Source organism: Aquarana catesbeiana, linkage group LG06, assembly GCF_042186555.1.
Source record: "Aquarana catesbeiana isolate 2022-GZ linkage group LG06, ASM4218655v1, whole genome shotgun sequence".
Lineage (NCBI taxonomy): Eukaryota > Metazoa > Chordata > Amphibia > Anura > Ranidae > Aquarana > Aquarana catesbeiana.
The window spans coordinates 393,028,675-393,044,464 of record NC_133329.1 but is presented as its reverse complement, the minus strand read 5'-3'; the positions used below and the strand labels follow the sequence as shown (position 1 = coordinate 393,044,464).

Genomic DNA, 15,790 nt, shown 5'->3' with positions numbered 1-15,790 from the left:
TTACAACCCTGTATGTATATAACACAGGCAGCCCTCTGCACTGCAGGAAGAGATTGTCATGAACTCTTGCTCACAACAGCATTAGAATAGGAAATATAACTGCATCACTATGACATCACTTTCATCCCCACTCAAAAATAAATAAATACATAAATACAGTTTTGGGGGCAGTTTATTTCAACTTTAGCCAAAATACTGGATGACTGCAATCTGTAGATTAAAATTCTTGGGGCAGCCTGCAATCTACACGACAGGCCTAAACTAGGAGCATGCGCACCTATGTGCAATGTTTCGGCGGGAGGGATTCCCCTGTCAGCACTGTCTGTATTTATGGGGGAATGGTCCAAAATGTCTTTCCTTGTCTATGGATTGCCTAAATTGTGGTGATCACAGGCAGGCTGGGGTAGTTTGTTCACAAAATTATTTTTAGCAACTAGAGATGCTGTAAAATTTGGCATAAGCTGCTAGGCTTCATTGACCCCTGGTCTTGGAAAATAGATAGACCCAATAGATTGCCATGATCCCCGAAAAAGTTGAAGAGAAAAAACCTCAAAGTGAGATTTTAAAGGCAATTTTAGAAAAAATAAGGAAAATTGGTTAAAAAAATGTATATATTCATTAATACACAATAGATTAATCTATTGTGTATTAATAAGTTTATATATTTTTTAAACAATTTTCCTTATTTTCTCTAAAATTGCCTTTAAAATCTCACTTTGAGGTTTTTTTCTCTTCAACCTCTGGTCTTGTAGGTATTAATCAATCCCGCAGTCTCTGTGCACACAAATGTGGCCGCGGCTCACAGCATTGGGCCCGGTGTGTCCCTGTTCACCGATTCAGGTGCTCATCAGGTCCCAATTTTTGCCTGAACTTGCACCGGAATCGAAACTAGAAGACACACAGGACCCGGCCTCAATGTTTTTCCAATTTATTGACAGGGGTAGCGTGCCCTGTAGGGTTCACATTTTCACGCCATCACCGACCGTATCCCGAAGCCCCTCTTCCAGTGTTGTCCTTCCTGTAGGTTGGTGGGCTGTTGATTAGGTGAAGGGGTGTCTTTTCAGTCTCCATACTAGAAAGAATACCAAGAACACTCCACCAATCGTGATGTGATCTTTCTCGATTCTCCATGAAATCTACATCTAGACCGTTAAAGGAGAAATGAGGACAAAGCTGTTTTGGCCCTACTTCTCTTGTAGGTCACAGGAGTCATGGAGGCCTCCTGCCTTCCAGCAGAGAATAAACCACAGTGGGGGGTTGCATACTCATGGGGGTCTCCTGCCTTCCAGCAGAGTATAAACCACAGTGGGGGGGGGGGGGTTGCATACTCATGAGGGTCTCCTGCCTTCCAGCAGAGTATAAACCACAGTGGGGGGGGGGGGTTGCATACTCATGGAGGCCTCCCGCCTTCCAGCAGAGTATAAACCACAGTGGGGGGGGGGGGGGGGTTGCATACTCATGGGGGTCTCCTGCCTTCCAGAAGAGTATAAACCACAGTGGGGGGGAGGGGGGGTTGAATATTCATGGGGGCCTCCCGCCTTCCAGCAGAATATAAAACCACAGTGGTGAGGGAGGTTTGCATACTCATGGGAGCCTCCTGCCTTCCAGCAGAGTATAAACCACAGGGGGGGTGGACATACTCATGGAGGCCTCCCGCCTTCCAGCAGAGTATATACCACGGCGGGGAGTAGCATACTTATGGTGGCCCACTGCCTTCCAGCAGAGTATAAACCACAGTGGGGGGGGGTTTAATACTCATGGGGGCTTCCCGTTTTCCCGCAGAGTATAAGCCACAGTAAGGGGGTGTAATGGTTGGGGGGGGGGGTGCACAATAGGAAGAGGACCAGGTGAGGACGTTTTCCGAGCAAAGGCTCTGCCGTGCTGGGCAGGGTCTCACAATAAAGATGGCAGAAGGATAAGTATTTTACAAACTGGGCTGCCATAGGGGATATGAGGAATATGGGGGGGGGGGGGGGGTCTTTAAAAGACATCTTTATTGAAATTAAAATTGTCCTTCAATTTGCATAACTACCCATCACTTACAGGCAGGTGATCTGCAATGTGCGAATTAAGACTTAGATTTAACAATTAGAATTAGATTCATTAACAATTAGAATTCAAATATATTTCAAGGGGAAAGGTAAGAAGTTTTAGGTTTTTACTGTTGTCTGTTTCCTCATTGGGGAGATTTGTGATAATTTCCTATGTGGTCAGCAGACAAGATAAAAAGAGAACACTCCCCAGTTGGGACACAGTCACAAAACAAAAAATGCAAACCTTTTCCCATTTAAAAGAATTAAAAATTTTTTTTTTTTAAATGTGCTTGTTGCTGTTGGGCTTTAAATGCGGAACTGCAGAATAAACAAATATTGTCTAAATACATTAGTCATGTAAATTCCTCCATGAATCTTGGTGCGCTTTGTGTATTTCTTCCATATCTGTACAGTAGCCCAGTATAAGACTTTTTTCCTCTGTGCAGGAGCTTCCTGTAATAAAGACCGCTCACTGCTGCTCTCTCTCCTTGTGCAGGGGGACTGGTCTGGTCTCCGCCCACTTCTGTAGTTTTCTGCAGGCAGCCTGTAGTGGGCGGGGCTGCTAGGCCACGCCCACAGCTAAGCTCTCTGCACAGGCTATGTCCAGCACAGCAATGATGTCACTGCTACTTTTACAAGGTAATATCTGGGATTCTAAAGACACTTGGTGCATACAGAGTGAATTTATTTCCTACGTGGCTATTGAGCATTTCTGCGCCCAGAGTTCAGCTTTAACATGCTACCGCTCTATAAAGTGCATCTTATGTAAAATAATTATTTGGTAAAACAGTTGCAAAACAGAATAATGTAAAGCACTTTAATTATGAACTTTTTCAGCTTTATTAAAAAAAAAACAATGCAGAATGCCATGGCTCAAAGCAGCCAATCAGAATACTCATTAGACTAGTAAACATTGAATGGCTTGTGGAAAAGTCATTTGCACTGATCACTTTGCACTGTTTTATTGAATAAAGCCATTAATGCTTACCTACGCATAGATTGTAAAGTGCATTCTGTATTCAACACTTAGCTATAAAATGTTTCACCAACTGCAGGGAAACAAACTTAAAGGGTATGTGAACCCAAACAATGAGCTTCTCTCATTTGTTCCCATTTTGGCCTTTTCTATATGCTATTAGAAGCATTTTGTTATATCTGATCAATAAGTGCAAAAAAAAAAAATACTTGTTGATCCTGCCATAAATACAACAAGCTGACACTATAGGGGTGGATTTACTAAAGGCAATTAGACTGTGTACTCTGTAAGAGAAGTTGCTCCAGAGCTTAGTAAATGGACACTCTGCTGACTTCCATCATCCAATCATGTGCAAGCAAAAATGCATTTTTTTTTTCCTTGCCTGTGATTGGGTATTCTTTGCAGAGTGAAGCTTTACCTCATTTACTAAGCTCTGGAGCAACTGCACTTTGCAAAGTGCACAGTCTATTTGCCTTTAGTAAATCAACCCCTATCACTTTGAATAGACAAGGGTGCTTTTCTTTTTCGCATATACCACAACCATTCCTTGTGGGCCTTCAACACAAGTCCACACATCAAAAAATACACAACCCCCTTATTTTTTTTTCATTGTAATGCAATGCAGGTGTATGCCTGGCAGTGCATTAAGGTCAAGTGCATTTTTTGATCCGTTAAAGTGTGTTGAGATCCCATTGGACATGCATAGTGTTTCCATTAATCAAGGAAATATTAATTGTTACATTCTTCTTGGTGCTATAACAGATCTATCAGACGTAGCCACCTCCAGGCAGACATGTATGATGATATTTTATATGTAGTTCGGTGTGTATCTAGAGCTATAGCAGACCATACCACTGCTATAGGGCTTGGAAGCCCAGGCACTGTCTGGCTACACAGCTTTAGGCAGGTAGGAACAGAACTTTAAAATATATATTTGGATGAATATATACATAGTCTGAGCATCGCTTATACATTTTCTAAGAAATAAATTAGTATTCTTTGTTATTAGAACCATTGCTTTTTTTTTTTTAAATGGGGATTAGAGAGGTTTTGACCCCAGCTGGTAAAAGTTTGAATTTTTTGCCTGTGCTGCAATTCTCATTCTCACCAGCAGGTGGCCGCGCAGAAGGAATCTATAACTTCAGTTCTGGGTCATAGACTTGGAGGCTGGGAGACCCCTCTCCCCCATGTAAATACATGGCAGGATCACAAGTAGTTTTGAGATTTTCAGATATACTAGAAGCCCATTTTAAGGATCTTCGATTAAAAAGTAAACGGTTACTGCCTCAGCAGTGTATGAGCAACTCTAAAAATGTAGTTACAAAAATAATCATGTTTTCAGTTGGAGGTTCGCAGCCTTCATTCTAGGATTCTGGTACCTTCATCTTCAGATTTGAAGCACGATGCCAGTTGCTGGACCAAGTGTCGCTACTTTCCCAAAACGCAGACAGCTAGACACACCTCTGTGACTGGACGTTCAGGGTGACTTGGAGGAAGCTCTGTTCAGGAACTGGAGGTTAATCGGGCGGCTCGGGGTCAGGACAACCCTGGCCATAGCAGAAACCTCTACACCTTTGGGGTCAGGTCTGATCTCATACTTCTTAATTATCTATGCAACAAAGGAGGAAACAAATGTATGTTACAGTCTTTCATTCATTCCACCTCATTCAAAGGTGAGAAAATCTTCCTGCACCGTGTGCCTTGCATTACTTCTGTGTGCTGCAGATGGACCCTGCTCCTTCCTCCAAGGAACTCTCCTATCCTGCCATAGTATGCACTGCTGGGGGACCCTGCTCCTTCCTCTAAATCAGGGGGTCTCCAAACTTTCTAAACAAAGGGCCAGTTTACTGTCCTTCAGACTTCAAGGGGGCCGGACTGTTGCCAGTGGGAGTAGAAAATGCCCTATCATTGGTATTATTGGGGGGGGGGGGGGGTATTGCCCCATTGTTGATATCATGGTAAGAAATAGTGTCCCACTATTTATATCGATATTAGTCATCAATCAATATTAGTAAAAGAAATAGAGCCTTTCATTGGTATCAGTGGATGGAAGATTGCCCCCATCATTTGCATCAGTGGGAGGAAGAGTACCCCATCATCATTGGTGTCAGTGGGTGGAAGAGTGCCCCATTCTTGGTGTCAGTGGGAGGGAGAGTGCCCATATCAATGGTAATAGTGGCAGGAAGAGTGCCCCATTCTTGGCGTCAGTGGGGAAAACAGTGTCCCATCATTGGTGTCAGTGGGAGGAATAATGCCCCATCATTGGTGTCAGTGGGATGAAGAGTGCCCAATCATTGGTGTCAGTGAAAAGAATAGTTCCCTGTTATTGGTATCAGTGACAGGAATTATGAACCATCATTGTATCAGAGGGAGGAATAGTGCCCCAAGGGCTGGATAAAGGCAAGTAAAAGGCCAGTATTTTCATTAAAATCAATGAATGCTTTCACACTGGGGCAGTGCGCTGGCAGGGTGGTGAAAAAACGCCCCTCTCCATTGAAATGAATGAAAAGCGCTTCAAAAGCGCCTGAAAAGCTCTTCAAAAGTGCTCAGTGTTTTACTGGCAGTTTACAAGCGCCTCAGTGTGAAAGGGGCCTAACTCTTCTCTTCTGAAATTCCCTGCAATGCTGGTGGATTCTGCTTCTTCCTTTTTCTCACCCTCCTTTCCCAAAGTACTCTATACTGCTGAAGGACTCTGCTCTTTCCTCTACTTAGAGCCCTTTCACACTGGGGCGGTTTGCAAGTGCTATTGCGCTAATAATAGCGCCTGCAAACCGACCCGAAAGTGCCGCTGCTTTCATTCCAGTGTGAAAGCCCCGAGGGCTTTCACACTGGAGCGATGCGCTGGCAGGACGGTAAAAAAAGTTTCTGCCAGCAGCATCTTCGGAGCGGTGTGTATACCGCTCCTGCCCATTGAGATCAATGGGACGGCGCGGCTATACCGCCGACAAAGCGCCTCTGCAGAGGCGCTTTGCAGTGGTATTTAACCCTTTCTCGGCCGCTAGCGGGGGGTAAAACCGCCCCGCTAGCGGCCGCATACCGACGGTAAAACGCTGCTAAAAATAGCGGCGTTTTACTGCCGACGCAGCCCCCGCCCCGGTGTGAAAGGGCTCTTAAGGTCCCTTTCACACTGAGGCGCTTCTAAACTGCCAGAAAAATACTGAGCGCTTTTGAAGAGCTTTTCAGGCGCTTTTGAAGAGCTTTCCATTAATTTCAATGGAGAGGGGCATTTTTTCACCGCCCTGCCAGTGCACTGCCCCAGTGTGAAAGCATTCATTTTAATGTAAATAGGTTTTCGTGAGCTTTTCAGGCGCTTCTTTTACCTTGAAAGCGCCTAAAAAGCGCCTCAGTGTGAAAGGGGTCTAACTCTCCTCTCCTGAAATACTCTCCACTGCTGGACGACTTCTGCTCCCTCTATCCAACTCTCCTTTCTGGAAACACTTGGCACTGCTAAAGAATCTGCATGTTCCTGTATCTTAACTCTCCTCTCCTGAAATAGTATGCATTGTTGGAGGACTTTGCTCCTCGCTCTGTCTCTCCTCTTAAATATTTTGCACTGCTGGAGAACTCTCCTCCGTCCTCTAACATTCCTCTAATGAAACGCTCTGCACTGGTGGAGGAATCTGCTCCGCCTGTCTGTCTCTGCTCCGCCTGTCTGTCTGTCCCTGCTCCGCCTGTCTGTCTGTCCCTGCTCCGCCTGTCTGTCTGTCCCTGCTCCGCCTGTCTGTCTGTCTCTGCTCCGCCTGTCTGTCTGTCTCTGCTCCGCCTGTCTGTCTGTCTCTGCTCCGCCTGTCTGTCTGTCTCTGCTCCGCCTGTCTGTCTGTCTCTGCTCCGCCTGTCTGTCTGTCTCTGCTCCGCCTGTCTGTCTGTCTCTGCTCCGCCTGTCTGTCTGTCTCTGCTCCGCCTGTCTGTCTGTCTCTGCTCCGCCTGTCTGTCTGTCTCTGCTCCGCCTGTCTGTCTGTCTCTGCTCCGCCTGTCTGTCTGTCTCTGCTCCGCCTGTCTGTCTGTCTCTGCTCCGCCTGTCTGTCTGTCTCTGCTCCGCCTGTCTGTCTGTCTCTGCTCCGCCTGTCTGTCTGTCTCTGCTCCGCCTGTCTGTCTGTCTCTGCTCCGCCTGTCTGTCTGTCCCTGCTCCGCCTGTCTGTCTCTGCTCCTTTGAAATACTCATTGGAGAGAATTTTACCCGTGATAAGGCGAGATGCATTTCCAGCTCCGCAATCCTGCGACCAACACAAGCTCGGACTCCGTATCCAAATGGGATGTAGCTGAAGGGATTATTCTTCACCTTGTTATCCCGCAGCCAGCGCCTTGGGAGGAATTTGTTAGCGTCTGGAAAGTTGTCCTCATCTCGAGAGATCTGGTAGTTATTTAACGCAAACAGCGTCTGCGAGAAAAGAAAAGAAAAACCTCATCACCAGTTTTGGGCAGTTTACAGGTCTGCAAAATGTCTTGAGAACATTGTTCTGCAAATTGCTTCATAAATGGTATATGATCATTCTATGGCCAACGTGGACCCTCTGCAGAGCAATGCAGGAGTGATAACAGAGAACAGTGGGGCAAATATCTCAGCTTTTGTCATGTGACCCAGCATGGAAGGGATGTAAAATTATCATCGTTACATGAAAAGGATACTTTTTTTCCATAAACGTATATTACACAATGGACATTGAACATTTCTTTTTTTAATACAGTGTGGTTTAACCCTTTTGTGCCAAGCAGTCATTGAACTATAGTTGCCCAGACCAAATTTAGCTGCATCAGTATGTGTTGGGCAACAACTGAATAATTTGCATACCAAAACTTTTTTTTTTTTTTTTTTAATCTAGTACACCACTCGTTTCATATTTTTTTGCAATACTTTTTTTTTTAACACTAACTGTATCTAACAGTTACAGTACGAAACCGATGCACACTGCCATCTTCAGGCTACAGTAGAATCTGCAGGCTTTTTTATTTTTAAATTAAAAGTGAAGTTTGGGATTAAAAAGCAAACAAGAATACTCAACTAGATGAATACAGCATGGATCTGATGCTGCACCTGTCCCCCGCCACCTCTACACTTAAAGCAATACTAAAGCCTCGGGTTTTCTTTCCTAAAATAACAAACATGTCATACCTGCTCTATGCAATGGTTTTGCACAGAGCAGCCCGGATCCTTCCCATTCTCGGGTCCCACGCCGATGCTCCAGGCCCCTCCCTCCTGCCGGGTGCCCCCTCAGCAAGCAGCTAACTGCGGGGGGAGCTGCTGCACACAGAGGGTTTTGTTTACCTTCATGCATAAAGCTAAAAAAACCTTGTGCCTCATGCCACTTCTCGCTGTTCGGTAAGCAGAAAGCTGGTAACTGTCACTCACAGCCCTCTGCTCTGCCCCTCCAGCGCTCAGTGGAATGGGGGGGGGGGGCAATGCCCCTGCGCCCCTACTGAGCGGCCGCCACTGGCAAAGTGACGTCTGCCGACAGCGGAGTTTGGCTCCCTGATGGCTAAATATGGATCACAGGAGTGCAGAACGAAGCAATCCCCAGGAGAGGTTGGGCCAGAAAAAGCTTTGGCCCTACTTCTCCTTTAAGCCTCCAACTTGTATATGATCGCTTCGTCATAGCTGACCATTAGTGGGGGTGGGATCTGTCAGTGACCGGGTCTAACAGCTAGTAACCATACATAGTCTTGCGAGCTGTCAAAAAGGGGAAGTAGATTAACGTTTTTTCCAGCATGGAGCATACGGTTAGGGAAGGTTAAATCTACGGATTGTGGCCAGTCCACCAATCACAGTGAACCTGAGTGGTTTCAAACTCAGATTATAAAACTGAGATTGGCTGCAAGGGAATTTTTTCTTTCGGCTGCTTTTGGTCCAGAGGCGCTAGTGTGAGACCTCAGGTGTGATACCAGAGGATAGGATAAATGGGCACCACACAGAACTGCACTTCAATCACACAGGAATGCGCACAGTGCGTTCCTTTGCGATTCCCAGTGTAAACCGCCCCTTATAGTTTATCTTTAAGCTGCTAGGATGTCAACTTTTCCTGTTTTTTGGAGCACTTGGGGGATGCTCTGCCCAGATGGTGATCAGATTGTGCCTGCCTGTCTTGTATCTATGGGCTGCTTCACTCATCTACAATCCACTTACATCTTTGGGAAACCAGTAGCCCCCGAGGGTTATGTCCTTAACAGTCATTCTGGAATTAGTCGGTACGACTGGGTACAGCCTAAAGAAAAGACAGACAAGGTGAATTTAGTGAACATAATACACATCAGCCTGAATAACCCATTTCCCCCTTGCCATATTTTGAACATGCTTGACCCCGGTCTATGGTAAATGTAATGTCATGGGTAATGATCAGGTGCAAGACTATCTGTAATTAGATGTGGGAAGGATATGTGCATTTAATGATTGTTTTTACTCCTAAAGAGAGCAATTTGCACTCCGAAACACATAATGGTCTATTTAAATAAAAAAATAAAAAATAAAAAAAAAGCGCATAGCCATTTTATACAGCAAATCTACATGTACATTTGCTCTTCGCAAACTGAGCAAAAACTAATGTTTTTTTGAGCTATTTTCTCTTCTGAAAGATTGTTCTTTCTTATGGGTGTTCTATCAGATTACTGCTACCCATCAGATGCAATGGAAGTGATGTTCTGACCAAAATAACTTACTGTGCATGCGCGATGCATTCCACACATTTTATCATCTGATGGGCAGCGGTGTTCTGATAGAAGACCCATGCGGACATCTTGCTACACCCAGCTACGTCTTGAATTTAAGAGTAATTTTAGCAATAAAGTGAGCGGATATAAGTAAATACAGTATATTGATAGCTATGATGGCGTTTTGATGTTACATTTTTGAAAGTGTAAAGGTTTATCACTGAGCAGCGCAGGGTGTACCAACATGGCCTCCGCCACTTTTCTACTGCTGGCGTAGTATTTCTTTCAAAATGTAACATCAAAACAACATCACAGATGTCAACATACCATATTTATTTATATATCCTCACTTTATTTTTAAATTACTCTGAAATTCAAGACGTAGCTGGGTGTAGAAAGATGTCCGCATGGGTCTTCTATCAGAATACCACTACCCATCAGATCATGAAGTGTTTGGAATGCATCAAGCCATGGAACGCATGTTGCAGTAAGTATTTTTTGGTCGGAACGTCACTTCCGTTACACAATCTGATGGGTAGCAGTAATCTGATAGAACACCCATAAGATTGTGTAACGGAAATGACGTTCCGACCAAAAAATACTTACTGCAACATGCGTTCCATTGCGTGATGCATTCCAAACACTTCATGATCTGATGGGTAGTGGTATTCTGATAGAAGACCCATGCGGACATCTTTCTACACCCAGCTACGTCTTGAATTTCAGAGTAATTTAAAAATAAAGTGAGGATATATAAATAAATATGGTATGTTGACATCTGCGATTCTGTTTTGATGTTACATTTTGAAAGAAATACTACGCCAGCAGTAGAAAAGTGGCGGAGGCCATGTTGGTACACCCCGCACAGCTCAGTGATAAACCTTTACTCTTTCAAACTGTAACATCAAAACACCATCATAGCTATCCATATACTGTATTTACTTATATCCGCTCACTTTATTGCTAAAATTACTCTGTAATTCGAGACGTAGCTGGGTGTAGCAAAATGTCCGCATGGGTCTTTGATCAGAACATTGCTGCCCATCAGATGATAAAGTGTGTGGAATGCATCACGCATGCACAGTAAGTTATTTTGGTCAGAACGTCACTTCCATTGCACAATCTGATGGGTAGCGGTATTCTGATAGAAAACGGTGACCCCGTTCATGCCAATATAAGTAGTGGCACACCGCGCACCCAGCATTAGAGCGGGAGAGAGCGTTGTGTCAACAACAGAAGAGAGCGGAGAAGACCTGGCAAAAGAGGGAGAAGACAAAGGAGAAGACCCGGCAGAGGCAGAAGACAGTGGACAAAGTGAGAGGAACCGGAGAGGAGAGAGGAGATCGGAAGTGACGCTGGAGCTGAATAAATTACTTTAAAAACCTGTGTACTGTGTTTTATTTTTGGCACTTTTTTTTTTTTTTTTAGGTGAATGGGTAGGGGTACAATGTACCCGATACCCATTCACATAGGGTGGGGGGCCAGGATCTGGGGGCGCCTTATTAAAAGGGGTCTTTCAGATTCCGATAAGCTCCCTGCCCGCAGACCCCGACAACCAACGGCCAGGGTTGTCGGGAAGAGGCCCTTGTCCTCATCAACATGGGGACAAGGTGCTTTGGGCTGGGGGGCACAGGGCCCCCTGCCCCAAAGCACCCCCCCCATGATGAGGGCATGCGGCCTGGTACAGATTAGAAGGGGGGGAGCTCGCTCGTCCCCACCCCCTTTCCTGACCTGCCAAGCTGTGTGCTCGGATAAGGGACTGGTATGGATTTTGGGGGGACCCCCACGCAGTTTTTTCGGCATGGGGGTCCCCCTTAAAATCCATACCAGATCAAAGGGCCTGGTATGCTCTTGGAGAGCATACCAGCTTTTTTTTTACATTTTGCGTGGAGTTCCCCCTAAAGATTCATACCAGACAGTGCCTGGTATTGGTTGGGAATCAAAGTCGGATCCACGTTCATTGAAGTCGGATGCATTTCGGACTTCAAGTCGCAGGGCAAAGTCGGATTCACAGTCGTACGGCTGTCGTGTCGTACAAGTGTGAAAGGGGCCTAAGACTCTTTTGCCAAATTCTTTTCCATAATAATATAAAAGCCAAGTTAGAGTTTAGTCTTCACAGAACACTTTCACCTTCCCATTGAGGATAATGCCTAAGGCAGGCCATACATTATACAATTTTGTTTCCTTCACGGTACCAGTCATAAAGTGTTACTAAACGCACAACAGTAAAATCAGTGTATATGCAGTAAAGCATGCTTGTTATACTCACTGTGGAATCTAAGGCGTTAATCATTCTCATTGGCTGTCACCCCTTAGCTGCCTTATGCTAATGGACATCTCTGCTTAGGGCAGCTGATGCTACTGGATATCCCCCCCAGCCATCTCACGCTCCCCACTCCTATGGACACAAATACCCCTTCTCAACACACAGACATCCATCTTTGCCCCCCTGCTGACAGTGACACCCTGCTCACTGCCCACTGTCTTATCTGACACTCTGCCCCTTACACGTTTTTCCTACCGTAATAACCTCTGCACTTCTCCCCTGCCCATCAGTGGTGGCTGGTGCTCAAATTTTTTTGGGGGGGGGTAGCGGAAAAAAAAAAAAAAAGGGGGCCCCCCGCTGACACTACCCCCCCCCCCCCGGTGCTCGCTTGCACTAACCCCCCTGGCACTCGATCGAGTGATCAGGAAGGCGGCGATCCATAGCCTTACCTTATGTGGGGAGGTGCAGGGAGGAGGTTGCGAAGGGAAGAGCTGAGCCGGGGCCATTGCTTCTCCTCCCGGCCGGTCTCAGGACCTGCGTCCTGATTGGCTGGGAGGAGAATCAGGAAGACATTAGCAAAATTTTAATTTGCTAATGTCACACAAGCGGGTGTACCCCGAGCCCACCTTTTTTGAAGCCAACTAGAATCTCTGGCTCTAATCACGTGCTTCAAAAAAAAAAAAAAAAAAAAAACCCATTGGAATCCATGTGTTCGGCACCTTGCATGGAGATTAGGGGGCGGGCGCATTGATTAGGGGGGCGGCGCCCCTGCGCCCCTAATGTGCGGGTCGTCACTGCTGCCCATACTCCATGCCATGATACCCCCAGCACTCCTATTCTGCACCAGTTGCCCCCCCCCCAATCATACAGTCTTCACTCTTCCTCTACACACAGATGGAGGCAATGGTGGCAAACTGGGACTGCCTTACTGGTGGAAAAACCTGAGAGATGTATCAAACCAGCCAGGTAGACTCTACCCATAAATTAAATGTTGGTTTTTGGCCTGATACTAGAACAAATAGAGAATAGATATGGATGAAAAGTACCTGAGTGTTTCTTTAATCACAGATTTCAGCAATGGCATCTTGGCGATATCCTCAGCGGTGGGTATACCATCATCTGGGACGTTATCGTTCACCTCCTGATAAAGGGATTCCTGGATCTCTGGGTCCCTGGCGAGGTGGTACAGTGCCCAGGAGAGGGTGTTGGATGTCTGAGGGCATAAAAGACAAAACTATAATGATATTACACAGCGAGGACAACCAACGTTCCCTGACCAATCTGCCATGTCAGGCGGCGATTGAGTAACAGGTCACAAAGCCATAGAACCGGTCTACCACAGAACAGACTGAAAGTGTAATCAGCATATTCCAGTATATAACAACATGTAGTAAGACAAAAGACAAAAGATAAATAATATTACACAGCGAGGACAACCAAAGTTCACTGACCAATCTTCCATGTCAGGTGGTGATTGCGATTCCTTATGTCCTTACCACATTCCAGCTATTAATACGGTATAGTAATGTAGATTTAAACACAATCACTACAATCTCATTTACAATCTCATTTACGCTTTAATATGTTGATGTAATTCCAAAAGTTGTTTTAAATCTTGCGTGCGTAATGCATATTGATGAAAACTGTGAAAAAGTGATGTGGAAGGGGAGAAAAGAGAGAAGAAAACATATTGAATTTTGGACATAGATCATGTGGTGAAAAAAATGAGGTGAAGAAAGTGAAACAAATAAGCAATAAAAATAAATGCGATATATATATATATATATATATATAAATAAAAAATAAGTAGCAATAATAAAAAAATATATACTGTATAAAACAACTCTGTTGTCCTAAACAGGGACATCATGTAGAACAGCAGATAGGGAGAAGAAAAAGGTCAAGGAAAGCTCCATATCCAGAGAGCTCATGTCATGTATAAGACAAAAGTCTTGAAAATCGAGGTCCATTTGAGTGCAATCTACTGCTTGTGAAAGGTCTTTCAAACATTCTGTATCTAAAAAAAGTGTTTAAGTGTTATTTGCAAAATTATTTACATCCATTAAAGTGGAAAATAAATCAAAATTTTGTGAAGGTGCAAAACTAAGTCCTTAGGAAAGATCTATTTTTTAATTCGGAAGATAAAACGTGGTCGGAGAAATTCAAGACAATATTATTGGAAAAGGAGGTTGGATTTGGGAGACTTCTTTCCTCTTCCTATTCTTTTCTTTTTGACGAGCGTTTGTGCCGCCCCTTGTTCTTGGGGAGGTAATGACCCTTTTTAGACTTTGGGGAGTCGTTGTCCTCTGAGATATTATCTTTAAGTTTACTTTTTCTGTCCTTAAGACTAGATGTCGAGGTGCAGGGAGAAACAGCAGTGGATTCACCTTCAGTTTCAGAGCATTCACAGACATGGAGGATGTCCTCAAGATGGAATGCTTAACTCTGCTTTAGTTGCCAGATTTATTGTGTCTTCCCCGGGCTATGCATCTTGACACTGTCCCTTCTTCATGGTCTGACTTTAAATCTTTCTGTGATATCAGAATTTTCTGGCCTCTTTTTGCCTTGGATTGGCCACATGCATTGGGTCGGTGAGTGGTGTTCCTTCCTTTCTCTGTTAATGCTCCTGCACCCCTGAATGGTGCATAGAAGCCAGATCCCTTCACTGCAACTGCTGGGAGATCTTTGTCTTAGCTTAGAGTGGCTCTGGAAGTTATACTTGGGTACCTCTAACATGTTTGTTATTTAAAAAAAAAATATTAGGTTTACAATCACTTTAAGGACCACATTCAGGCACATCCTGTTATGAGCAGACAACTGTCTCCCAATTCTGCTGATGTGTTGTTGACCATTGTGGAGACTACAAGCAGCCATGGCAATGCACATTTGCAGACATGGTCCACCATCTTCACTATCAGGAGGCTAGTGTAGGACAATGATGTGCAGTCAAAGCTGAAGCAAGTGAATGTAGACAGAAAGTGTTTTTTTTTTTTCTGTTGCATGCAATGATGGTCAAACTGCATTCGTGAGCCACGTGTGAAGCAACTATAAAATGCAATTTAATTAAAACGGTACAAATTGGCCGTTAAGGCATAACTCCACCCTCAAAAGTGCAGCCCACCTGGTACAATAATTACTTTCATCCCTGCTTCTTCTGAGAGCTTCACAGCCTTCCCGCTGGGTCCTCTTCATCCTGCGTGTGCGTGCCATGGCCCAAATCATTTCTATGAGAAGAGCTGCATTGCACTGTGGCATACATGTGCAGGATGAAGAGGACCTGACAGTTTTGGAGGAAAGGCTGTGCTGTTCCAGACAGGGATGCTTAGTGAAGATGGCTGGAAAGAGGAAAAAGGCAAGTATTGGACCATATGGGTGTATATCTATAAAAAAAAAAAAAAAAAAACAACACTTGTACCAAAGGTTCTGTGGTCCTTTAGTCTCACTAACTAGCCAAGGGCATCCAATTAAAATTACAAGCTACCAGCGCCAGATGTTGACACAGTACAGGCTTGAGCTCCACAAAAGCCCTCTCAGTCTCTGGGTTTCATTCTACTATGATTGATTTCCAGCCTTTAGTCAGGACAGTCAAAAGTGCCACCAAAAGTAGGTGGAAATCAGTGATCGTACCCAATGATAACTAGGGATGCCTATACCTGTTCAGGATTGAATAGCCTCTATTTTGTTGACCTTCGCACAACTGACCCAAGGTGCTTTGGTTCCTCCATTCCTACAGCAGATTTCTTGGGGTTTACAGTGAACCCTGCTTTCTTCAGGTAGTCCAATACCACCTGAACTTTTGCAGGTGAGACTCCCAATCCACTCTAAATATGACAATGTCTTCTAAGTAAACAGGGAGTGACTAAAGTACACAGGAGC

General features: G+C 44.7%; 1 protein-coding gene across 1 annotated transcript in view; it reads right to left on the bottom strand.

Moving 5' to 3' along the window:
• Positions 1-1,449: 1,449 nt before the first annotated feature.
• LOC141147198 (sterol 26-hydroxylase, mitochondrial-like) overlaps positions 1,450-15,790 on the bottom strand; it is a 48,547-nt gene continuing 34,206 nt past the window's right edge. Inside the window, exons 6-9 of the mRNA XM_073634353.1 lie at positions 12,961-13,127; positions 9,128-9,206; positions 7,187-7,387; positions 1,450-4,618 (exon numbers count right to left, since the gene is read on the bottom strand). Coding sequence (XP_073490454.1) covers positions 4,487-4,618; positions 7,187-7,387; positions 9,128-9,206; positions 12,961-13,127 — 579 coding nt within the window. The 3' untranslated portion in view covers positions 1,450-4,486. The remainder of the gene's footprint in view (positions 4,619-7,186; positions 7,388-9,127; positions 9,207-12,960; positions 13,128-15,790) is intronic.